General features: G+C 45.1%; 1 protein-coding gene across 1 annotated transcript in view; it reads left to right on the top strand.

Annotated features, from left to right (window-relative positions):
- fgd1 (FYVE, RhoGEF and PH domain containing 1) overlaps window positions 1-27,500 on the top strand; it is a gene marked incomplete at its 5' end in the record, with an annotated part of 178,809 nt that overhangs the window by 81,504 nt on the left and 69,805 nt on the right. Inside the window, one exon of the mRNA XM_084186771.1 lies at window positions 26,593-26,868. Coding sequence (XP_084042897.1) covers window positions 26,593-26,868 — 276 coding nt within the window. The remainder of the gene's footprint in view (window positions 1-26,592; window positions 26,869-27,500) is intronic.

Here is a 27,500-nt window from a genome sequence, read left to right on the forward strand (position 1 = left end):
CCAGTCCTTAATCCTGTCTGAACCAAACAACCCATCTGGATCTGAATGGATGAATACGAGCAGGGTTGTGCCAACAACAAGGAGAATGAAGTAACAGAAAGTTAAGGAGGCAATATGGCTATTATCATTTTCCATTGTAGCATGGGTGAAATCCAGCTAACTGATGTGATCCATATTTCGTTAGCCAATAGTGGTGATGAGGCAGCAGTATGTCTGTCTACAAGTGTTGTATTCTGATATAGAACCAAACAAATATGCTGTACCTCTATTTTGTTGTCAAGGAAACTGAAATAGAGAGAGGAAGGATGTAGGAGTGAGGAGGTAGATGGATGGAGAGACTAGAGGAATGGAAGGGGGGGGGGGGGGGGGGGGGGGGGGGGGGGGCTCGGCTGGCTGGGGTCATAATGCATGTACTAGGACAGCAGCGGAGAGGAGAGAGAGAGGGGTGTCGGGCCACACAGCAACACAATGTGTTTAATCCGTTGATGCTTACTATTTTTTTAAATCAAATTGTCATCATTGATTGATGGATTATTAATGGTGTATCATGCGCCACATTTGTAAGATTAAAGGATATCGTTGTTGTGCTGCCATATTGGCGACGAGAGGAAAAATCATTCGCTGCTAATATCATCCCTTCGCTTGACCCAGTGAGCAGAGGATGCTGCAGCTGAACCGAAGCTGTCAATCCGCCCGGCTCTCTGACGACCAGGGAGGGCCATGCCTACTGCCTTACCCCGTTCTCCACCATTTAACCTACATATTTTAACCTATATATTTTTTTTGTGTAGTCTCGCTGTCTGTTCCTCGGTGGCAGACATAACATCCGGAGATTGCTTTCCGGGATTGCTTTAGGAATAGGAATACAGCCTTAACTGTGTGGCACGGTCCCATCGCCTTGGTTCATATTTCGTCGCGATTGGGAGATTCTGTCTCCCGTTCGGTTTTTTAATGACTGGATTTGTGTTTTGCTGCGCGATGTACATGGATAAAACCAGTGTGCTCCGGGGTAAGTCTATATAGATTCATTTATTAGCCATCATCCAGTGTTCTTGTATGGTCCTCTGTAGCTCAGCTGGTTAGAGCACGGCGCTTGTAACGCCAGGGTAGTGGGTTCGATCCCCGGGACCACCCATACACAAAAATGTATGCACACATGACTGTAAGTCGCTTTGGATAAAAGCGTCTGCTAAATGGCATATTATTTATTATTATTTTCTTGTTGTGCATTATAGCGTGTTTCCCCCGTAGAAATAGCGCAGTTAATATACTGAACAATATAGCCATTGACCGCAGTGGATGTGTTCTAGGCTACATGTAGCAATGCGTCGAGGAGTCGACTAGATGAGATGGAGGAGGAGGAGGGAGCATACCATGCGCCCATATTGCTATAGGGTGATGCAGCAGTGGTGAAAACTGTGTCAATGATGTATGGAGCATAGCCAGGGGTGTAGTGGTGGCTGGAGAAGTGGGTTTACTCTAACGTTGGCAGAAATTCCCCCAAACGGCCCGACGAAGGAAAGACACCCCTGGGTGAAAAATTGGTAGTCCAATATGGCTCAGTTGGTAGAGCATGGCGCTTGCACCGTCAGGGTAGCGGGTTTGATTCCCGAGGCCACCCAGTGGGACATCATATAAACTGGGACAGCTTAATCCTGAGGTTGACAAGAGAAAATCAAAAATATTGTTACTAAGCCCTTGCAGAGAAACCACATGATAAAAAATCACGTCACTTCATTGACAAAGGAGATGATTGTGGACTACAGGAAAAAGAAGAGGACTGAGCACGCCCCCATTCTTCATCGACAGGGCTGTAGTGGAACAGGTTGAGAGCTTCAAGTTCCTTGGTGGCTACATCACCAACAAACTATCATGGTCCAAACGCACCAAGACAGTCGTGAAGAGGGCACGACAAAACCTACTCCCCCCAAGGAGACTGAAAAGATTTGGCATGGGTCCTCAGATCCTCAAAAGGTTCTACAGCTGCACCATCGAGAGCATCCTGACTGGTTGCATCACTGCCTGGTATGGCAACTGCCCGGCCTCCGACCGCAAGGCACTACAGAGGGTAATGCGTACGGCCCAGTACATCACCGGGGCCAAGCTTCCTGCCATCCAGGACCTCTATACCAGGCGGTGTCAGAGGAAGGCCCTAAAAATTGTCAAAGACTCCAGCCACCCTAGTCATAGACTGTTCTCTCTGCTACCGAACGGCAAGCAGTACCGGAGCGCCAAGTCTAGGTCCAAAAGGCTTCTTAACAGCTTCTACCCCCAAGCCATAAGACTCCTGAACATCTAATCAAATGGCTACCCGGACTATTTACATTGACCCCCCCCCCCCCCTCACCCCGCGAAGCACACCGTAAGATCAGTGACAGCTTTTTTTCTGTTTTGATGTTGAGGTTGTAAATCTGTCATAAATAATGCACTGTGCCAAATTGCGATGTAAATGTAAATACTATGTACTGGTGCATCAACATACATAAAAAAGTTGCTAATATTATATTTAAATTTTGCAATTCAGTAATTTTTTGTTGTCCCGCTTTACCAACCATAGCTAGCTGTAGACCACACTATTTACCAAGAGAGTTTTCATCTATATTTTTCATAGCTGTCTATTTACCACCACAAACCAATGCTGGCATTAAGATTGCACTGGATGAGTTGTACAAGGCCATTAATCAACAGGAAAACGCTCATCCAGATGCAGCGCTCCTAGTGGCCGGGGACTTTAATGCAGGGAAACTTAAATCCGTTCTACCTAATTTCTACCAGCATGTTAAATGTGCAACCAGAGGGAAAAAAACTCTAGACCACCTTTACTCCACACACAGAGACGCATACAAAGCTCTCCCTCGCCCTCCATTTGGCAAATCTGACCATAACTCTATCCTCCTGATTCCTGCTTATAAGCAAAAACTGAAGCAGGAAGCACCAGTGATTCGGTTAATAAAAAAGTGGTCAGATGATGCAGATGCTAAGCTACAGGACTGTTTTGCTAGCACAGACTGGAACATGTTCCGGGATTCTTCAGACAGCATTGAGGAGTACACCACATCAGTCACTGGCTTCATCAATAAGTGCATCGATGATGTCGTCCCCACAGTGACCGTACGTACATACCCCAACCAGAAGCCATGGATTACAGGAAACATCCGCACTGAGCTAAAGGGTAGAGCTGCCGCTTTCAAGGAACGGGACTCTAACCCGGACGCTTATAAGAAATCCCGCTATGACCTCCGACGAACCATCAAACAGGCAAAGAGTCAATACAGGTCTAAGATTGAATCATACTACACTGGCTCTGACGCTCGTCGGATGTGGCAGGGCTTGAAAACTATTACAGACTACAAAGGGAAGCACAGCCGCGAGCTGCCCAGTGACACAAGCCTACCAGACGAGCTAAACCACTTCTATGCTCGCTTCGAGGCAAGCAACCCTGAAGCATGCATGAGAGCACCAGCTGTTCCGGATGACTATGTGATCACGCTCTCCGTAGCCGATGTGAGTAAGACTTTTAAGCAGGTCAACATTCACAAGGCCGCAGGGCCAGACGGATTACCAGGACGTGTACTCCGAGCATGTGCTGACCAACTGGCAAGTGTCTTCACTGACATTTTCAACATGTCCCTGACTGAGTCTGTAATACCAACATGTTTCAAGCAGACCACCATAGTCCCCGTGCCCAAGAACTCTAAGATAACCTGCCTAAATGACTACCGACCCGTAGCACTGACGTCTGTAGCCATGAAGTGCTTTGAAAGGCTGGTCATGGCTCACATCAACAGCATAATCCCAGAAACCCTAGACCCACTCCAATTTGCATACCGCCCCAACAGATCCACAGATGATGCAATCTCTATCGCACTCCACACTGCCCTTTCCCACCTGGACAAGAGGAACACCTACGTGAGAATGCTATTCATTGACTACAGCTCAGCATTCAACACCATAGTGCCCTCTAAGCTCATCACTAAGCTAAGGATCCTGGGACTAAACACCTCCCTCTGCAACTGGATCCTGGACTTCCTGACGGGCCGCCCCCAGGTGGTAAGGGTAGGTAACAACACATCTGCCACACTGATCCTCAACACGGGGGCCCCTCAGGGGTGCGTGCTCAGTCCCCTCCTGTACTCTCTGTTCACCCATGACTGCATGGCCAGGCACGACTCCAACACCATCATTAAGTTTGCCGACGACACAACAGTGGTAGGCCTGATCACCGACAACGATGAGACAGCCTATGGGGAGGAGGTCAGAGATCTGGCCGTGTGGTGCCAGGACAACAACCTCTCCCTCAACGTGACCAAGACAAAGGAGATGATTGTGGACTACAGGAAAAAAAAGAGGACTGAGCACGCCCCCATTCTCATCGACGGGGCTGTAGTGGAACAGGTTGAGAGCTTCAAGTTCCTTGGTGTCCACATCACCAACGAACTATCATGGTCCAAACACACCAAGACAGTCGTGAAGAGGGCACGACAAAGCCTATTCCCCCTCAGGAGACTAAAAAGATTTGGCATGGGTCCTCAGATCCTCAAAAAATTCTACAGCTGCACCATCGAGAGCATCCTGACTGGTTGCATCACCGCCTGGTATGGCAACTGCTTGGCCTCTGACCGCAAGGCACTACAGAGGGTAGTGCGTACGGCCCAGTACATCACTGGGGCAAAGCTTCCTGCCATCCAGGACCTCTATACCAGGCGGTGTCAGAGGAAGGCCCTCAAAATTGTCAAAGACTCCAGCCACCCTAGTCATAGACTGTTCTCTCTGCTACCGCATGGCAAGCGGTACCGGAGTGCCAAGTCTAGGTCCAAAAGACTTCTCAACAGCTTCTACCCCCAAGCCATAAGACTCCTGAACAGCTAATCATGGCTACCCGGACTATTTGCACTGCCCCCCCACCCCATCCTTTTTACGCTGCTGCTACTCTGTTAAGTATTTATGCATAGTCACTTTAACTCTACCCACATGTACATATTACCTCAACTACCTCAACTAGCCGGTGCCCCCGCACATTGACTCTGCAACGGTACCCCCCTGTATATATAGCCTCCCTACTGTCACTTTATTTTACTTCTGCTCTTTTTTTCTCAACACTTTTTTTGTTGTTGTTTTATTCTTACTTTTTTTGTTTAAAATAAATGCACTGTTGGTTAAGGGCTGTAAGTAAGCATTTCACTGTAATGTCTGCACCTGTTGTATTCGGCGCATGTGACCAATAAAATTTGATTTGATTTGATAGCTGAAGAAGTCTTATAGTATTTTCCAATGGAGGAAAGAGATCCAGTTTACATTAGGGACTCCCTGTACTGAGGTTAGGCAGGACTCTGCTTCTTGTAGTACTATATCCTGTTAATTTTGTCTTGTATTACTGTTATTAGTACTGTTATTAGTACTGTTATTAGTACTGTTATTAGTACTGCTATTAGTACTGTTATTAGTACTGTTATTAGTACTGTTATTAGTACTGTTATTAGTACTGCTATTAGTACTGCTATTAGTACTGTTATTAGTACTGTTATTAGTACTGCTATTAGTACTGCTATTAGTACTGTTATTAGTACTGTTATTAGTACTGTTATTAGTATTCTTATTAGTACTGTTATTAGTACTGCTATTAGTACTGTTATTAGTACTGTTATTAGGACTGTTATTAGGACTGTTATTAGTACTGCTATTAGTACTGTTATTAGTACTATTATTAGTACTGATATTAGTACTGATATTAGTACTGCTATTAAATCAAATGTATTGGTCACATACACATGGTTAGCAGATGTTTAGCGAAATGCTTGTGCTTCTAGTTTCTAGTTCCGACAGTGCAGCAATATCTAGCAAGTAATATCTAACAGTTCCACAACAAAAACCCAATACACAAGTCTAAGTAAAGGAATAAGAATATATAAATATATGGATGAGCAATGTCATTATCAGAGTGGCATAGGCTAAGATGCAATAGATAGTACAGAATACAGTATATACATATGAGATGTAATTGGTAGAGCACGGCGCTTGTAACGCCTGGGTAGTGGGTTCGATCCCCGGGACCACCCATGCAAAAATTTATGCACACATGACTGTAAGTCGCTTTGGATAAAAGCGTCTGCTAAATGGCATATTATTATATTATTATAGATGGGTAATGCAAGATATGTAAACCTAATTAAAGTGGCATTATTAAAATGACTAGTGTTCCCTTTATTAAAGTGGCCAGTGATTGTAGACAGCAGCCTCTCTATGCTAGTAACAGTCTGATGGCCTTGAGATAGAAGCTGTTTTTCAGTCTCTCTGTCCCAGCTTTGATGCACCTGTGCTGTCCTCTCCTTCTGGATGATAGCGGGGTGAACAGGCAGTGGCTCGGGTGGTTGATGTCCTTGATTATCTTTTTGGCCTTCCTGTGCTGTAGGTGTCCTGGAGGGCAGGCGGTTTGCTGCCGGTGATGCGTTGTGCAGACCGACCCTCTGGAGAGCCCTGTGGTTGCGGGCGGTGCAGTTGCCGTACCAGGCGGTGATGCAGCCTGACAGGATGCTCTCAATTGTGCATCTGTAAAAGTTTATGAGGGTTTTAGGTGCCAGGCCACATTTCTTCAGCCTCCTGAGGTTGAAGAGACGCTGTTACGCTTTCTTCACTACACTGTCTGTGTGGGTGGACCACAGTAGTGAGTCATTTAGCAGACACTCTTATCCAGAGAGACTACAGTAGTGAGTCATTTAGCAGACACTCTTATCCAGAGCGACTTACAGTAGTGAGTCATTTAGCAGACACTCTTATCCAGAGAGACTACAGTAGTGAGTCATTTAGCAGACACTCTTATCCAGAGAGACTACAGTAGTGAGTCATTTAGCAGACACTCTTATCCAGAGTGACTTACAGTAGTGAGTCATTTAGCAGACACTCTTATCCAGAGAGACTACAGTAGTGAGTCATTTAGCAGACACTCTTATCCAGAGAGACTACAGTAGTGAGTCATTTAGCAGACACTCTTATCCAGAGAGACTACAGTAGTGAGTCATTTAGCAGAAACTCTTATCCAGAGAGACTACAGTAGTGAGTCATTTAGCAGACACTCTTATCCAGAGAATATACAGTAGTGAGTCATTTAGCAGACACTCTTATCCAGAGCCACTACAGTAGTGAGTCATTTAGCAGACACTCTTATCCAGAGAGACTACAGTAGTGGGTCATTTAGCAGACACTCTTATCCAGAGAATATACAGTAGTGAGTCATTTAGCAGACACTCTTATCCAGAGAATATACAGTAGTGAGTCATTTAGCAGACACTCTTATCCAGAGAATATACAGTAGTGAGTCATTTAGCAGACACTCTTATCCAGAGCCACTACAGTAGTGAGTCATTTAGCAGACACTCTTATCCAGAGAGACTACAGTAGTGAGTCATTTAGCAGACACTCTTATCCAGAGAATATACAGTAGTGAGTCATTTAGCAGACACTCTTATCCAGAGCCACTACAGTAGTGAGTCATTTAGCAGACACTCTTATCCAGAGAGACTACAGTAGTGGGTCATTTAGCAGACACTCTTATCCAGAGAGACTACAGTAGTGAGTCATTTAGCAGACACTCTTATCCAGAGAGACCACAGTAGTGAGTCATTTAGCAGACACTCTTATCCAGAGAGACTACAGTAGTGAGTCATTTAGCAGACACTCTTATCCAGAGAGACTACAGTAGTGAGTCATTTAGCAGACACTCTTATCCAGAGCCACTACAGTAGTGAGTCATTTAGCAGACACTCTTATCCAGAGAGACTTACAGTAGTGAGTCATTTAGCAGACACTCTTATCCAGAGAGACTACAGTAGTGAGTCATTTAGCAGACACTCTTATCCAGAGAGACTACAGTAGTGAGTCATTTAGCAGACACTCTTATCCAGAGCGACTTACAGTAGTGAGTCATTTAGCAGACACTCTTATCCAGAGAGACTACAGTAGTGAGTCATTTAGCAGACACTCTTATCCAGAGCCACTACAGTAGTGAGTCATTTAGCAGACACTCTTATCCAGAGAGACTACAGTAGTGAGTCATTTAGCAGACACTCTTATCCAGAGAAACTACAGTAGTAAGAGCGGGTTCTATCAAACTAAGTTTGTTGTTCGTTTCAACTTCCCACTGTGCATGAAAAGTTGCAGTAGAACTGTTTCTTGATGAACTGTTTCAATAAGATGGTATGTTATTCCATGCTACTCAGACTTGCATGGTTTGACACCAATTTTGTCAGCATTTGTTTTATTTACTGGGCTATCTGGAGTGATCAGAGAGTAGACTAAAGAAGTGAAGTAGACAAACTGCCAGTGTTTTAAAGTTCTAGGAAATGAGTCTGTGTAGTGTCTAACCCCTGTTATAGTGAGTGGAGGATGTAGCTCAGTTGGTAGAGCATGGCGCTTGCAACGCCAGGGTTGTGGGTTCGTTTCCCACGGGGGGCCAGTATGAAAATGTATGCACTCACTTAACTGTAAGTCGCTCTGGATAAGAGCGTCTGCTAAATGACTAAAATGTAATGTAAATGTAGTGAGTCATTTAGCAGACACTCTTATCCAGAGAGTCTACAGTAGTGAGTCATTTAGCAGACACTCTTATCCAGAGAGACTACAGTAGTGAGTCATTTAGCAGACACTCTTATCCAGAGAGACTTACAGTAGTGAGTCATTTAGCAGACACTCTTATCCAGAGAGACTACAGTAGTGAGTCATTTCGCAGACACTCTTATCCAGAGAGAGTACAGTAGTGAGTCATTTAGCAGACACTCTTATCCAGAGAGACTACAGTAGTGAGTCATTTAGCAGACACTCTTACCCAGAGAGACTACAGTAGTGAGTCATTTAGCAGACACTCTTACCCAGAGAGACTACAGTAGTGAGTCATTTAGCAGACACTCTTGTCCAGAGCCACTACAGTAGTGAGTCATTTAGCAGACAGTCTTATCCAGAGAGACTACAGTAGTGAGTCATTTAGCAGACACTCTTATCCAGAGACTACAGTAGTGAGTCATTTAGCAGACACTCTTATCCAGAGACTACAGTAGTGAGTCATTTAGCAGTCACTCTTATCCAGAGACTACAGTAGTGAGTCATTTAGCAGACACTCTTATCCAGAGAGACTACAGTAGTGAGTCATTTAGCAGACACTCTTATCCAGAGAGACTACAGTAGTGAGTCATTTGGCACACACTCTTATCCAGAGACTACAGTAGTGAGTCATTTAGCAGTCACTCTTATCCAGAGACTACAGTAGTGAGTCATTTAGCAGACACTCTTATCCAGAGAGACTACAGTAGTGGGTCATTTAGCAGACACTCTTATCCAGAGCGACTTACAGTTAATACATTCATCTTAAGGTAAATAGGTAAGATACAGTTAGTGCTTTCATCTTGAGGTAGCAAGGAGGGGTATTGATGATGAAATGGCAAATATCTTTTGAGAAATGTTTTACAGGTTTATTTCTCATTTGATGAGAGAAATCATTCTTCAAAGCGATGTAATGAAATGCAACCTGAAAATATTATCACTGTTGTTATTCAATTTTGGAAGCTGATCCCCTTATTCTGCCGAGCCTGGTTCATTACACTGCTGTATGATAGGTTGTATTCTTAATAGAACAACAGTGGTTTAGAATCAGCTTTCACGGCCTGTTTTCCTTCTACACACACACACACACAAACACACACATACACACACGCACACGCACACACACACACACACACACACACACGCACACGCACACGCACACGCACACACACACACACGCGCACACACACACCACACACACGCGCACACACACACCACACACACGCGCACACACACACACACACCGCACACACACACACAGAAACAAACATGCCCACACTAAGAGCCTGTATCCTTTCTACTTAGCTGTTTGGTATTTAATTATTTCCCAAAAGCACCTTTCATTACCCATCATGCTAAAGTCTGTATACCTGTATATACAGTATACAGACCAAGGAAATCATGAAGGACCTCAGCCACCCGAGCCACGGCCTGTTCACCCTGCTACCATCTAGGAGATCATGAAGGACCTCAGCCACCCGAGCCACGGCCTGTTCACCCTGCTACCATCTAGGAGATCATGAAGGACCTCAGCCACCCGAGCCACGGCCTGTTCACCCTGCTACCATCTAGGAGATCATGAAGGACCTCAGCCACCCGAGCCACGGCCTGTTCACCCTGCTACCATCTAGGAGATCATGAAGGACCTCAGCCACCCGAGCCACGGCCTGTTCACCCTGCTACCATCTAGCACACTGAGACAGTACAGGTGCATCAAAGCTGGGACTGAGAGACTGATAAACAGCTTCTATCACCAGGCCATCAGACTGTTAAACAGCTTCTATCACCAGGCCATCAGACTGTTAAACAGCTTCTATCACCAGGCCATCAGACTGTTAAACAGCTTCTATCTCCAGGCCATCAGACTGATAAACAGCTTCTATCTCCAGACCATCAGACTGATAAACAGCTTCTATCACCAGGCCATCAGACTGATAAACAGCTTCTATCACCAGGCCATCAGACTGTTAAACAGCTTCTATCTCCAGGCCATCAGACTGATAAACAGCTTCTATCTCCAGACCATCAGACTGATAAACAGCTTCTATCACCAGGCCATCAGACTGATAAACAGCTTCTATCTCCAGGCTGTCAGGAGTTGCTATGGTAGGTGTGGTGTGGAATCAGGCGCAGGAGGCAGAAATAAAGTCCAACAAAAATACTTTAGTAGATATCAACAAATAATATCCAAAACCAGCCCGGAGGCGAGAAAAGCGCGCACAGGCGTACAACAAACGGGCGCAATCAACAAGTGCGTAATCTACTCCTAAAACACAAACAAGGAGGAAAGCACAAAATAGCGCACCAAGAACAGGTAGCGCAGCAACACGACATGGAACAATTACACACAACACCTAACTAACAACAAGGAAACTAAATAGGGTGCTTAATGAGACATAACACAAAACAGGTGTGACAAACAGACAAAACCAATCAAACAAGAAACATAGAGCGGTGGCAGCTAGTACTCCGGAGACGACGACCGCCGAAACCTGCCCGAACAAGGAGGAGGGGCCGCCTCGGCCGAAACCGTGACAGTACCCCCCCCTTGACGCGCGGCTCCAGCCGTGCGCCGCCCCCGGCCTCGGGGACGACCAGGAGGACGCGGAGCAGGGCGCGTAGGATGACCACGATGGAATTCGGTCAGCAGGGACGGATCCAGAATGTCCCTCCTCGGCACCCAGCACCGCTCCTCCGGACCGTACCCCTCCCACTCCACGAGATATTGGAGACCCCCCATCCGGCATCTCGAATCCAGGATGGTCCGAACAGTGTACGCCGGAGCCCCCTCGATGTCCAACGGGGGCGGAGGAGTCTCCTCAATCTCAAAGTCCTGGAGTGGACCAGCTACCACCGGCCTGAGGAGAGACACATGGAACGAGGGGTTAATATTCTTGTAATCAATGGGCAGTTGTAACCTGTAACACACCTCGTTCAATCTCCTCAGGACTTTAAAAGGCCCCACAAACCGCCGACCCAGCTTCCGGCAGGGCAGGCGGAGGGGCAGGTTTCTGGTTGAGAGCCAGACTCGATCTCCAGGTGCGTACACTGGCCCCTCACTGCGGTGTAGGTCGGCGCTCGTCTTCTGTCGACGGATGGCTCGCTGCAGATGGACGTGTGCAGCGTTCCACGTCTCCTCCGAGCGCCGCACCCACTCATCCACAGCAGGGGCCTCGATCTGGCTCTCATGCCAAGGTGCCAGAACCGGCTGGTACCCTAACACACACTGGAAAGGGGTTAGTCTCGTGGAGGAGTGGCGGAGAGAGTTCTGTGCCATCTCGGCCCAGGGCACATATCTCGCCCACTCCTCCGGCCGGCCCTGACAATATGACCTCAGAAACCTACCCACATCCTGGTTGACTCGTTCGACCTGCCCATTACTCTCCGGGTGGTAACCCGAGGTAAGGCTCACCGAGACCCCCAACCGTTCCATAAAGGCTCTCCAGACTCTGGAGGTAAACTGGGGGCCTCGATCGGACACTATATCCTCGGGTACCCCGTAATGCCGGAAGACGTGAGTAAATAGAGCCTCAGCGGTCTGTAGGGCAGTAGGAAGACCCGGCATGGGAAGGAGACGACAGGCCTTCGAGAACCGATCCACAACGACCAGGATGGTGGTATTCCCTTGTGAGGAGGGAAGGTCGGTAACAAAATCCACCGAGAGGTGAGACCAGGGTCGTTGTGGAATGGGCAGGGGTTGTAATTTACCCCTGGGCAAGTGTCTGGGCGCCTTACACTGGGCACACACTGAGCAGGAGGAGACATAAACCCTCACATCCCTGGCTAACGTTGGCCACCAGTACTTCGTACTAAGGCAGTGCACTGTCCGGCCAATACCTGGATGTCCAGAGGAGGGGGACGTGTGAGCCCAATAAATCAGCCGATCCCGGACCTCGAGCGGGACGTACGTCCGACCCACCGGACACTGTGGAGGGCTAGGGTCGGTGCGTAATGCCCGCTCGATCTCCGCATCGACCTCCCACACCACCGGTGCCACCAGACAAGACTCCGGTAGTATGGGAATGGGCTCCACGCACCTCTCCTCCGTGTCATACCGCCGGGACAGGGCATCTGCCTTCCCGTTCTGGGACCCAGGGATGTAAGTGATCTTGAACACAAACCGGGCGAGAAACATAGTCCATCGAGCCTGGCGAGGATTCAGTCTCCTAGCTGCCCGAATGTATTCCAGGTTACGGTGGTCGGTCAGAATGAGGAAAGGGTGCTGAGCCCCCTCAAGCCAATGCCTCCACACCTTTAGGACCTGTACTACGGCTAACAGCTCCCTGTCCCCTACGTCATAATTCCGCTCCGCCGGACTGAGCTTCTTAGAATAAAAAGCACAGGGGCGGAGCTTAGGTGGTGTGCCAGACCGTTGTGAAAGAACTGCCCCGATACCGGCCTCAGACGCGTCCACCTCAACTTGGAAGGGTAAAGTGGGATCCGGGTGCGCCAGCACTGGAGCCGAGGTAAACAGGTCCTTCAGTCTCCCAAAAGCCCTGTCCGCCTCAGCCGACCACTGCAAGCGCACCGGACCCCCCTTCAGAAGAGACGTTATGGGAGCTGCCACCTGTCCAAAACCCCGGATAAACCTCCGGTAGTAATTCACAAAACCCAAGAACCGCTGCACCTCTTTAACCGTAGTTGGGGTTTGCCAATTACGCACGGCGGACACTCGGTCCACCTCCATTCTCACCCCTGACGCAGACAACTGGTAACCCAAAAAGGAGACTGACTCCTGAAAGAACAGACATTTCTCGGCTTTGACATACAGGTCATGCTCCAACAGTCTCCTCAATACCCTGCGCACCAGGGCTACATGCTCGGCCCGAGTAGAACTGTACACAAGAATATCATCTATGTACACCACTACTCCCTGCGCCTGCATGTCCCGGAAAATCTCATCTACAAAAGATTGGAAGACTGATGGAGCATTCATTAACCCATATGGCATGACGAGATACTCGTAATGGCCGGAGGTAGTACTAAATGCTGTCTTCCACTCATCGCCCTCCCTAATGCGCACCAAGTTATATGCGCTCCTGAGGTCCAATTTTGTGAAGAACCGTGCCCCGTGTAATGACTCCGTCATGGTCGCAATCAGCGGGAGTGGATAACTATATTTCACAGTCACCTGATTGAGACCGCGGTAATCAATACACGGACGCAAACCTCCATCCTTTTTCTTCACAAAAAAGAAGCTCGAGGACGCGGCCCAGTGCCCTCTGCCCAGTACCCTGCCCTCTGCCCAGTACCCTACTCTGCCCCTCAGTCACTCTCACTAGCCAGCTACCACCCGGTACTCTACCCTGCACCTTAGAGACTGCTGCCCTATGTATAGAGTCATTGAACACTGGTCACTTTAATAATGTTTACATACGCTTTATATATTTACTGCTATACTATATTGTATGTTTGATTATTTTTTTTAAATGTAAATTATTGAGTGGTTGTTGACATTTACTGCATTGATAAGAATGTTGTTGCACCTGCTAAACTGTGTACACGGCCAATAACATTTGCTTTGATTTATATCTGCCCTGTAGCAACAGTATCATCATGCTACAGTATATCTGCCCTGTAGCAACAGTATCATCATGCTACAGTATATCTGCCCTGTAGCAACAGTATCATCATGCTACAGTATATCTGCCCTGTAGCAACAGTATCATCATGCTACAGTATATCTGCTCTGTAGCAACAGTATCATCATGCTACAGTATATCTGCTCTGTAGCAACAGTATCATCATGCTACAGTATATCTGCCCTGTAGCAACAGTATCATCATGCTACAGTATATCTGCTCTGTAGCAACAGTATCATCATGCTACAGTATATCTGCTCTGTAGCAACAGTATCATCATGCTACAGTATATCTGCTCTGTAGCAACAGTATCATCATGCTACAGTATATCTGCTCTGTAGCAACAGTATCATCATGCTACAGTATATCTGCTCTGTAGCAACAGTATCATCATGCTACAGTATATCTGCCCTGTAGCAACAGTATCATCATGCTACAGTATATCTGCTCTGTAGCAACAGTATCATCATGCTACAGTATATCTGCTCTGTAGCAACAGTATCATCATGCTACAGTATATCTGCTCTGTAGCAACAGTATCATCATGCTACAGTATATCTGCTCTGTAGCAACCGTATCATCATGCTACAGTATATCTGCTCTGTAGCAACAGTATCATCATGCTACAGTATATCTGCTCTGTAGCAACAGTATCATCATGCTACAGTATATCTGCTCTGTAGCAACAGTATCATCATGCTACAGTATATCTGCCCGGTCGCCAGGGATTTTTCTGCCATTGTAGTCCTTGGCTGGTCTGCCTAAGATTTGTTTTGGTACACCTAAGTCCAAATTGTGTAATAAATAAAATTAAAATGTACATGCATTTTCAGGATGGAAAAACATTTTCAGTGTAAACTTAAACGACTAAAATCAGATATGAAATATGTAGAAAAGATAACGGACCTACATATTTTTAATCTTCCTACACCGATTTTGAGTTTCTGATTTAACAGATCCTGACTGAGGTTCTAATTTAACAGATCTATAGATCTAGATCCATAGTGTTGAGGATTTGATCTTGATCTTAAGGGGTCTTAAGTATTAAAATATGTAAAATGTTCATTCTGGAGGTATTTTGTGCAGCAGCAGTTGTAAGAATGCATCTGTATGTGTTGATAAACAACAACAAGGAGAACACCATGAGACTGTTGATAAACAACAACAAGGAGAACACCATGAGACCGTTGATAAACAACAACAAGGAGAACACCATGAGACTGTTGATAAACAACAACAAGGAGAACACCATGAGACCGTTGATAAACAACAACAAGGAGAACACCATGAGACCGTTGATAAACAACAACAAGGAGAACACCATGAGACTGTTGATAAACAACAACAAGGAGAACACCATGAGACCGTTGATAAACAACAACAAGGAGAACACCATGAGACCGTTGATAAACAACAACAAGGAGAACACCATGAGACTGTTGATAAACAACAACAAGGAGAACACCATGAGACCGTTGATAAACAACAACAAGGAGAACTTCTTTCTTTCTTTCTTTCTTTCTTTCTTTCTTTCTTTCTTTCTTTCTTTCTTTCTTTCTTTCTTTCTTTCTTTCTTTCTTTCTTTCTTTCTTTCTTTCTTTCTTTCTTTCTTTCTTTCTTTCTTTCTCTCTCAATTATATCCAATTCAAATGGCTTTATTGGCATGGGAAACATATGCAAGTGAAATAGATAATAAACAAAAGTGAAATAAACAATCAAAAATGAACACGCTCTCTCTCTCCATCTTTGTCTCCCTCTCCCTCTCTCTCTCTCTCTCTCCATCTCTCAGTCTCTCTCTCTATCTCTCTCTCCCACCTCTCTCTCCTACCCCCTCCTCTATGGTTCTCTAAAGTATATTTAGTGGAGCATGTGGGAGTCATTAGCCCCCAGCCAGCCTGCAGTAGGTAGGCTGGCCTACACATGAGACTCAGCATCATCATATGGAACATATTAGCCCCAGTTAGAGGAGAGGACAGCAATACTGTTTTAACAGGGCAGCAACTTCACCCAAGAGCAAGAAGAGATGAGCTCTCTCTCTCTCTCTCTCTCTCGCTCTCTCGCTCTCTCTCTCTCTCTCTCTCTCTCTCTCCACCCCCTCTCTTTATTTCTCTCTCTCTCTCTCTCTCCCTCGCTCTCCCCCCACCCCCCTTTCTCTCTCTCTCTCCCTCTCTCTCCCTCTCTCTCTCGCTCTCCCCCCACCCCCCTCTCTTTCTTTCTCTCTCTCTCTCTCTCGCTCTCCCCCCACCCCCCCCTCTCTTTCTTTCTCTCTCGCTCTCCCCCCACCCCCCCTCTCTTTCTTTCTCTCTCTCTCTCTCTCTCTCCCCCTCTCTCGGTGCCACCAACTGACTAGAAAGCCTCCTTCCATATTGTTTTGTCTTGAGTTTGACAGTGGTCACATTTTCCCAGCCTCATCCCCAGCTAGCACATTTGGTTCCTTGGAAGTTCTGGGAACGAAGCGCGTTCCTCATTTCACCTGTCACATTATTTGACATTAAGAAAGTTACTGTAGTCCCCCAGAACTTTTTTGTTAACTTTTTTCTTTAGCTCCATGCACAGATAGGTCACATGTCAATTCATTTCCTTAGGCTTTAATCATGCAAACCCATTTATTTTATTGTGACACGGCATTAGTGAGATTCGAACCTATAATCTTCTGTTGTTTATCCAAATCAAATCAAATGTTATTTGTCACATACACGTGTTTAGCAGATGTTATTGCGGGTATAGTGAAATGCTTGTGCTTCTAGCTCCGACAGTGCAGTAATATCTAACAAGTAATATCTAACTATTTCACAACATACAGTTGATGTCGGAAGTTTACATACACTTAGTTTGGAGTCATTAAAACTCGTTTGTCAACCACTCCACAAATTTCTTTTTAACAAACTATAGTTTTGGCAAGTCGGTTAGGACATCTACTTTGTGCATAACACAAGTAATTTTTCCAACAACTGTTTACAGACAGATTATTTCACTTATAATTAACTGTATCACAATTCCAGTGGGTCAGAAGTTTACATACACTAAGTTGACTGTACCTGTGGATGTATTTCAAGACCTACCTTCAAACTCAGTGCCTCTTTGCTTGACATCATGGGAAAATCAAAAGAAATCAGCCAAGACCTCAGACATTTTTTTTGTAGACCTCCACAAGTCTGGTTCATCATTGGGAGCAATTTCCAAACGCCTGAAGGTACCACGTTCATCTGTTCAAACAATAGTATGCAGGTATAAACACTATGGGACCACGCAGCTGTCACACCGCTCAGGAAGGAGATGCGTTCTGTCTCCTAGAGATTTACGTGCTTTGGTGCGAAAAGTGCAAATAAATCCCAGAACAACAGCAAAGGACCTTGTGAAGATGCTGGAGGAAATAGGTACAAAAGTATCTATATCCACAGTAAAACAAGTCCTATATCGACATAACCTGAAAGGCCGCTCAGCAAGGAAGAAGCCACTGCTCCAAAACCGCCATAAAAAAGCCAGACTACGGTTTGCAACTGCACATGGGGACAAAGATCGTACTTTTTGGAGAAATGTCCTCTGGTCTGATGAAACAAAAATAGAACTGTTTGGCCATAATGACCATCGTTAAGTTTGGAGGAAAAAGGTATCTTGCAAGCCGAAGAACACCATCCCAACCTTGAAGCACGGGGGTGGCAGCATCATGCTGTGGGGGTGCTTTGCTGCAGGAGGGACTGGTGCACTTCACAAAATAGATGGCATCATGAGGAAGGAAAATTATGTGGATATATTGAAGCAACATCTCAAGACATCAGTCAGGAAGTTAAAGCTTGGTCGCAAATGGGTTTTCCAAATGGACAATGACCCCAAGCATACTTCCAAAGTTGTGGCAAAATGGCTTAAGGACAACAAAGTCAAGGTATTGGAGTGGCCATCACAAAGCCCTGACCTCAATCCTATAGACAATTTGTGGGCAGAACTGAAAAAATGTGTGCGAGCAAGGAGGCCTACAAACCTGACTCAGTTACATCAGCTCTGTCAGGAGGAATGGGCCAAAATTCACCCAACTTTTTGTGGGAAGCTTGTGGAAGGCTACCCGAAACGTTAGACCCAAGTTAAACAATTTAAAGGCAATGCTACCAAATACTAATTGAGTGTATGTAAAACTTCCGACCCCACTGGGAATGTGATGAAAGAAATAAAAGTTGAAATCTCTACATGTCACGAATTCAGCCGAGGCTGCCCCTCCTCCTTGCTCGGGCAGGTTTCGGCGTTCGTCGTCACCGTCTTACTAGCCACTACCGCTCCATTTATCATCACTCCATTTGTCTTGTCTTGTCAATCACACACACCTGGTAGTCATTCCCTCATTAGTCTGTGTATAAGTGTTCCCTCTGCCCCTCCTTGTCCTTTGTGAGTGATTGTTCATTGTGAGAGTTAGTAGCTCAGTTGAGCTACTCTTTCCTTGTATGTAGCCAAGGTGGATTTTTCCCTTGTGCTAGTTTCGTTTTGACTCTTGCTGCGCTTTAGTCATGTACACTGAATAAACTCTGGATTTCGATGTTTTACCTCCTGCGCCTGACTCCGTCATTCACACCTCGTCACAAACTACTATTATTCTGACATTTCACATTCTTAAAATAAACTGACCGAAGACAGGGAATTTTTACTAGGATTAAATGTCAGGAGTTTTGAAAAACTGAGTTTAAATGTATTTGGCTAAGGTGTATGTAAACTTCCGACTTCAACTGTATACCCAATACACACAAATCTAGTAAGGAATGGAATTTAAGAATATATACAGTGGGGGAAAAAAGTATTTAGTCAGCCACCAATTGTGTATGTTCTCCCACTTAAAAAGATGAGAGAGGCCTGTAATTTTCATCATAGGTACACGTCAACTATGACAGACAAAATGAGGAAAATAAATTCCAGAAAATCACATTGTAGGATTTTTTATGATTTTATTTGCAAATTATGGTGGAAAATAAGTATTTGGTCAATAACAAAAGTTTCTCAATACTTTGTTATATACCCTTTGTTGGCAATGACACAGGTCAAACGTTTTCTGTAAGTCTTCACAAGGTTTTCACACACTGTTGCTGGTATTTTGGCCCATTCCTCCATGCAGATCTCCTCTAGAGCAGTGATGTTTTGGGGCTGTCGCTGGGCAACACAGACTTTCAACTCCCTCCAAAGATTTTCTATGGGGTTGAGATCTGGAGACTGGCTAGGCCACTCCAGGACCATGAAATGCTTCTTACGAAGCCACTCCTTCATTGCCCGGGCGGTGTGTTTGGGATCATTGTCATGCTGAAAGACCCAGCCACGTTTCATCTTCAATGCCCTTGCTGATGGAAGGAGGTTTTCACTCAAAATCTTACGATACATGGCCCCATTCATTCTTTCCTTTACACGGATCAGTTGTCCTGGTCCCTTTGCAGAAAAACAGCCCCAAAGCATGATGTTTCCATCCCCATGCTTCACAGTAGGTATGGTGTTCTTTGGATGCAACTCAGCATTCTTTGTCCTCCAAACACGACGAGTTGAGTTTTTACCAAAAAGTTATATTTTGGTTTCATCTGACCATATGACATTCTCCCAATCCTCTTCTGGATCATCCAAATGCACTCTAGCAAACTTCAGACGGGCCTGGACATGTACTGGCTTAAGCAGGGGGACACGTCTGGCACTGCAGGATTTGAGTCCCTGGCGGCGTAGTGTGTTACTGATGGTAGGCTTTGTTACTTTGGTCCCAGCTCTCTGCAGGTCATTCACTAGGTCCCCCCGTGTGGTTCTGGGATTTTTGCTCACCGTTGTTGTGATCATTTTGACCCCACGGGGTGAGATCTTGCGTGGAGCCCCAGATCGAGGGAGATTATCAGTGGTCTTGTATGTCTTCCATTTCCTAATAATTGCTCCCACAGTTGATTTCTTAAAACCAAGCTGCTTACCTATTGCAGATTCAGTCTTCCCAGCCTGGTGCAGGTCAACAATTTTGTTTCTGGTGTCCTTTGACAGCTCTTTGGTCTTGGCCATAGTGGAGTTTGGAGTGTGACTGTTTGAGGTTGTGGACAGGTGTCTTTTATACTGATAACAAGTTCAAACAGGTGCCATTAATACAGGTAACGAGTGGAGGACAGAGGAGCCTCTTAAAGAAGAAGTTACAGGTCTGTAAGAGCCAGAAATCTTGCTTGTTTGTAGGTGACCAAATACTTATTTTCCACCATAATTTGCAAATAAATTCATTACAAATCCTACAGTGTGATTTTCTGGATTTTTTTTCCTCAATTTGTCTGTCATAGTTGACGTCTACCTATGATGAAAATTACAGGCCTCTCTCATCTTTTTAAGTGGGAGAACTTGCACAATTGGTGGCTGACTAAATACTTTTTTTCCCCACTGTACATATATGGACAAGCAATGACAGAGCGGCATGGACTAAGATACAGTAGAATATTATAGAATAGAATGCAGTATATACATATGAGATGAGTAGTGCAAGATATGTAAACATTATTAAAGTGACTAGTGTTCCATTTCTTAAAGTGGCCAGTGATTTCAATAGGCAGCAGCAGCCTCTAATGTGCTAGTGATGGCTATTTAACAGTCTGATGGCCTTGAGATAGAAGCTGTTTTTCATTCTCTCGGTCCCAGCTTTGATGCATCTGTACTGACCTCGCCTTCTGGATGATAGCGGGTTGAACAGGCAGTGGCTCGGGTGGTTGAAGCCCTTGATGATCTTTTTGGCCTTCCTGTGACATCGGGTGCTGTAGGTGTCTTGGAGGGCGGGTAGTTTGCCGTACCAGGCGGTGATACACCCCTACAGGATGCTCTCAATTGTGCATCTGTAAAAGTTTGTGAGGGTTTTAGGTGCCAAGACAAATTTCTTCAGCCTCCTGAGGTTGAAGAGGCTCTGTTGCGCCTTCTTCACAACACTGTCTGCGTGGGTGGACCATTTCAGTTTGTCAGTGATGTGTACGCCAAGGAACTTGAAGCTTTCCACCTTCTCCACTGCGGTCCCATCAATGTGGATAGGGGGGTGCACCCTCTGCTGTTTCCTGAAGTCCACGATCATCTCCTTTGTTTTGTTGATGTTGAGTGAGAGGTTATTTTCCTGGCACCACACTCCCAGAGCCCTCACCTCCTCCCTGTAGGCGGTCTCGTCATTGTTGGTAATCAAGCCTACTACTGATGTGTCGTCTGCAAACTTGATGATTGAGTTGGAGGCGCACGTGGCCATGCAGTCATGGGTGAACAGGGAGTACAGGAGGGGGCTGAGCACGCACCCTTGTGGGGCCCCTGTGTTGAGGATCAGCAAAGTGGAGTTTCCTACCTTCACCACCTGGGGGCGGCCCAGTCAGGAAGTCCAGGACCCAGTTGCACAGGGCGGGGTTCAGACCCAGGGCCTCAAGCTTAATGATGAGCTTGGAGGGTGGAATTAATCCATGGAATTAGTTCACTGAACCACCAGGATGGAGCTAGCATGCCATGTTTTTTTTTATGCATACAAAGCTGTTCATTTTAGTCTATTCAAACATACCCCATTTCAAAGGAAACAAGAACTCATTAAGACCAGGTGTGGTTAATTAGTGGGCGCGGCCAACACACCTGAACACACTTAAGAACACACAAGATAGAGTTTTGTTGATGCTGAGAACGGAATGTACATGTTTTTAAATAACATTATTAGAATGTTCTCTGAACGTAACAAAAGTTTTCTTGTGTTCTTTTAATGGAACGTTTTCTTCACGTTCTCGGAACAATTTGAGAACCTGACTTTAAATAGAACCACGAGGACACCTGTAGGAAACGTTACGCTGAAGTACTGAAATTCCCACAGAAGAACGACGTTTCTTAACGTTCTCTGAACTATTTGAGAACATTCCCAATGTTAAACCAGTTAGAGAACGTTTCTTAGAACATTACCAAAAATAGAAATGAAATGTAATCATGTTCTAGCTTTAGGAAAGGAAACGTTCTATTAAAGTAACGAAATACCAAGAAAATAACTTTTTTTTTTTTTTGTCAAGTTCTTTAAAATGTGCTGAGAATGTTCCAAAGCCAAGCAACTATCCTGCACCATTCCCAGAACGTTGTGGGAAGGTTGTATGCAAAATAACCAGAGGACAACCATGCTATCACCAAGCCCTATGAAACATATTTTTCTAAGAATGTTATATGCTAGCTGCTATATAAAACAGTTGAAGACTCATGTCCCCTATAAAGCTGCCTCTTTATCTGCTCAAATAAATATATACGGTTCTCAGAATGTTATGTGCTAGCTGGAATCCTTTGCATTGTCAATTAGGTGGGAAGGTCAGGCTGTTGAAATGGCCGTTTGAGCCTATAAGACATCCATTCTTTCAGTAGTTTTTTTCCCCTCACACTATCTTTATGTCGTCTTCAGTAAACGTATGAGTTTACATACATTATGCCAAAGCGGGTCGATCACCCGTTGAGTAGTGTTCTCTCATGTGTCTGTCAACAGTAAAACATTTTCTTCTGTCCATCAAGTCATTTGTTATCCTCTTACTGCACTGTTCCCCAGGGGCGTAGAAAACAACAACCATGCCTCATCGGCAGGTCATCCTGCATTTTGCATGGCAGGTCACTCAAGCGCACACGCACACAAACACACACACACACACAACACACACACACACACACACACACACACACACACACACACACACACACACACACACACACACACACACACTCTACTCTACTCTATAATAACACTAGTAAACACAGAGAGAGAGACTGAGTGCATCTGGAATGGCACCCTATTCCCTATGTAGTGCACTACTTTATGTAGCCCTCCATAGGGCTCTGCTCAACGTTAGTGCACTACTTTATGTAGCCCTCCATAGGGCTCTGCTCAACGTTAGTGCACTACTTTATGTAGCCCTCCATAGGGCTCTGCTCAACGTTAGTGCACTATGTAGGGAATAGACTCAGAGTCATATCCACACACACACACACACACACACACACACTGAGACAGGCGTTTTAAAGGCACAGTCAGCAATATGACGTCATCGTACACAGCGGGGATACTTCCTGGTTTTCAGACATCAACAACAACAGAACTCCGATCTGCCCAGACTATTGGTCCCGTACATACTGTACATGCAGTGCTCCATTAACATCATTCTACATGGTCTTCCCCATAGCAGTTACTGTCCTGCATCTCACAAGACTGTGTTAGCACGCTGAGCTAATGCCCATGTACTAGCTTTAGGCAGCTAACACAAGTCTGCAGGTTTCAGGCAAAGTTACTCATCAACACAACAAGTGTGGTTTACTTAACCATCTCCATTAATATATGGCACTTAAAAGTGTCTGCCAGGTGCCATATATTAATGGAGATAAAAGTGTCTGCCAGGTGCCATATATTAATGGAGATAAAAGTGTCTGCCAGGTGCCATATATTAATGGAGATAAAAGTGTCTGCCAGCTGCCATATATTAATGGAGATAAAAGTGTCTGCCAGGTGCCATATATTAATGGAGATAAAAGTGTTTTCGTACAGTATTACTGAACGTACCATTCTACTGTAAGCTTACAGTAATACTGTAACATAAATTACATATGCAGTTCAGTACCGAATAAAAAAGAAAAATAACCTAAACATCTCTCCGCCGATCTGGATCTGGCCACAGGGCCTCGTCAACATCACAGGCTATATTTTCATTTGCAAGGCAACGTGGGAAGAATCTTTTGGAGCGACGAATCCACCCTTGTATGGATGCTGCTTCAATTTGATCACATGCTTCCACCATAGCTTGAATGAGGGCCATCTGGACACGGGGCCGGAGATCATAAACCTTCCACCGCCATGCTGAGAAGAACTCCTCGATGGGGTTTAGGAAGGGGGGAGTGTGGTGGAAGGTATTGAACTGTAAATTGTGGGTGTTGATGAAACCAGTTTTGGACCAGAGCAGAATGATGGAAAGCTACATTGTCCCGGACGACAATGCATCTGGTCCCTTTTGGTTTGCTGCTGTGATAATATTGTGTAATCTGTCAAAAAATGTAAGAATGAGGTCAGTGTTATAAGGACCCAAGTTGGCATGGCGGTGGAGGACCCCCATTCTGTGTAATGGCAGCACAAAGGGTAATGTTACCCCCACGTTTCCCTGGTACATTAACAATAGCCATGTGGACAATGATGTTTCTTCCCCTTCTTCTCACTGTTGTCAGGTTAAATCCAGCCTCATCAATGAGTATATAAACTCATGCGGGACTTCCTCCGCATCCATTTGCAAAACTCTCTGAAATACAGCAAAAGATCACGTTGTGTAGATCAATGTACTATAGGTCTGCTATACAGGAAAATGACATGTACAGTAGGGGTGTAACGATTCGTTTTAACAACGATTCGATTTGTATCACGATTCGTGGTTGTCGATACGATTCAAGGACGATATTGGTTCATTTAGAACGATACGATCCGAAACGATTCAGTGACTTGAAATCGATTCAGTAACCTTTTAGCCAAAAATTCAACCAGTGTGACTGAAATAAATACCTGGATACTGGACAGTGCAGGTGAAGTTTCCTAGATTCCTGTTTCTTGTAAGGACCGCAATGGTGGCTTGATAATTTCTCGCTCGTCGGCTTCTCCTCTGTCGTCCGCCATGCTATGTTTTGTTGTCTTTGCGCCTTTGCGCTGCTGCTGGCGCGATGACGTCACGGATAGGCAGACTGAATCGAGTAATGTTTAAAGCCTTTATCATTAAAAGTGCTAAGAAAAAACATCCATATAAAGTCTGACGTGCTTAAATCCAATGGGTTATTTCCTAGTATCGATACAATCGATTTATTACATTTTAAAACGATGTTAGATTGATATATGTTGTCCAAAAGGCCAACTCGCCGAGCACAGATCGATGTAGTTGGATCATAGGAATATAAATCGATACATCGATGTAGTAGATGGATCGTTACACCCCTAATGTACAGTAAAAAAGGTTATGTGTGCAGTACACAATACTACAGTCAGTGAACAAAACGTACCACCACATATTCACGCCGCAGGCCTTTCACCCTGTCTGAATTTCTTTCAAATGGCACTTTATACAGTTGTTTCATCAGAACTTGATGTTTTTTTAAGGAAACGGGTTATTGTTGACAGAGAGACCTGTTTATTATTGAAAATTCGGTGATCATTGACAATATGGGCTTGAATTTCTCTAAGTCTGATTGCATTATTGGCCAAAACGAGGTTTATGATCTCTCTCTCTTGCTCCTGTGTGAATATGGGGCCCCTCCCTCCTTGGTGTTCTCGACGTTCAATCCTATGTTGGCCAAACAAAATATATGTAGCTTACTGTAAAATGATACACGAATAGATACCAAAAACTGTTGATATAGTACATGCAGTAAGTTTCTCGCTCTTGGCGAAATGTCCGAGCTATTGATGCCACCGTGTACCTGCTGAGGTTAGGCTGTACTCTCAGTCCAGCCCTCCCTCAGTGTTAGTCCGTGGTTTATTACATGGTCCACAATTGTAGCACGAATATCGTTACACAGATTTGGTTGTCTTCTTCTTTGTGCATGTCCTACCCCTCCTCCAGGTCTTCCTCTCCCTCTCCCCTCTTCCTCTTCCTCTTCCTCTGACACCGTCCATTTTTTTTTGAAGACAGGTGAACTTACCTGTTGCCTTTTTATCGTGCTTAAACCTGATTGGTGTGTCTACAATTAAGCGCCAGTACTGGTGGCTGTGTTTAACCAATTGGTTCATTTGAAAGCCTTTGCTTTGAAATTGCAAGGAAATGACATCATGATACATTTCTGTGTCAAATGCATACAAGTGTGTTTAGTGTTTTGCAAATCACTGTGTGTAATGTTTTGCAGAAAAGTGTGAAGCTGACAATGTGCTTACAGTTGTGCAAATCTAGGCCGGTGTTTTGCTCCTTGAGTGTAAGGTTTTGCTAATTGTGTGAAATATATGGCACTTAGCAGACACCTTTATCCAAACAGACTTACAGTGCAGCGAGTGGACACATTCTTATTCGATCCCTTTCGGAAATAGAACCGATGACCTTAGTGGTGTTGCATAAGCATTAACACTGCAGCACATTGACCAATTAAAGATTAGTGTCCAGCAGAGCGAACTGAAACAGATTGCATCTATCTGCCTGTGGCGTCATCATTTTCTCATTAGCCCAGTCAGTCTATTCTATTCTCTCTGGGCTCTAGGCACTGTGGGCATTGAACCATTGACTGTGGAATGAAAGAAAAGCAGTCATTAATCACAGTGATAAATCACACACCTCTCTCTACCACTGTTCGTTACAACTCCCATGTTTAATTCTTACCTTGGTGTGACAGAAGAAGTGCTGCTTCAAAAGCAAACAGGAGGTTTGAGACAGACCACCAGCTGGATCTGAAATGCTTCTGAGTTGTTATATAACCTTGACTGACCTATCTGTCTGCCCCCCCCCAGGCCCGTCCTCTTCCAGTCCTCGGCTGATGACTAAGAGCCTATCCCTGGATCCTGGTGCTCACGGTGCCTGCCTCGGGGCCCATGACGATGACTCAGACACCCGGACCCCTCGCCTCAGCTCAGACCCCGGACCCCTAACCTCCGGGTCCCTGGGCCTGCACCCCTCCGTGCCCCTGCTGCACCTCGCTGGACACGGCTGTAATGGAGGAGACCATGAGAGTGGAACTCTTCAAGAAGTGAAGACACGCCCTCCCTTACCTGGTCCTAAACCACAAGGTACCGTCGCTGCCTTACCAATATAAACTATAAAATCTTGGTTTCACAATGAGTAACCAAAGGAGGACAATAAATAGACATTACATTGCTCGCTGTGATGTAACACTGTAATTACTGTAGTTTAAATAAATAAGTATTAGGTCAAATATGAAGATGACCAACACCTTGTACAGTGAGGGAAAAAAGTATTTGATCCCCTGCTGATTTTGTACATTTGCCCACTGACAAAGAAATTATCAGTCTATAATTTTAATGGTAGGTTTATTTGAACAGTGAGAGACAGAATAACAACAAAAAAATCCAGAAAAACGCATGTCAAAAATGTTATAAATTGATTTGCATTTTAATGAGGGAAATAAGTATTTGACCCCCTCTCAATCAGAAAGATTTCTGGCTCCCAGGAGTCTTTTATACAGGTAACGAGCTGAGATTAGGAGCACACTCTTAAAGGGAGTGCTCCTAATCTCAGCTTGTTACCTGTATAAAAGACACCTGTCCACAGAAGCAATCAATCAATCAGATTCCAAACTCTTCATCATGGCCAAGACCAAAGAGCTCTCCAAGGATGTCAGGGACAACATTGTAGACCTACACAAGGCTGGAATGGGCTACAAGACCATCGCCAAGCAGCT

The sequence above is a fragment of the Coregonus lavaretus genome, assembly GCF_964263955.1.
Source record: "Coregonus lavaretus genome assembly, chromosome: 22".
NCBI lineage: Eukaryota > Metazoa > Chordata > Actinopteri > Salmoniformes > Salmonidae > Coregonus > Coregonus lavaretus.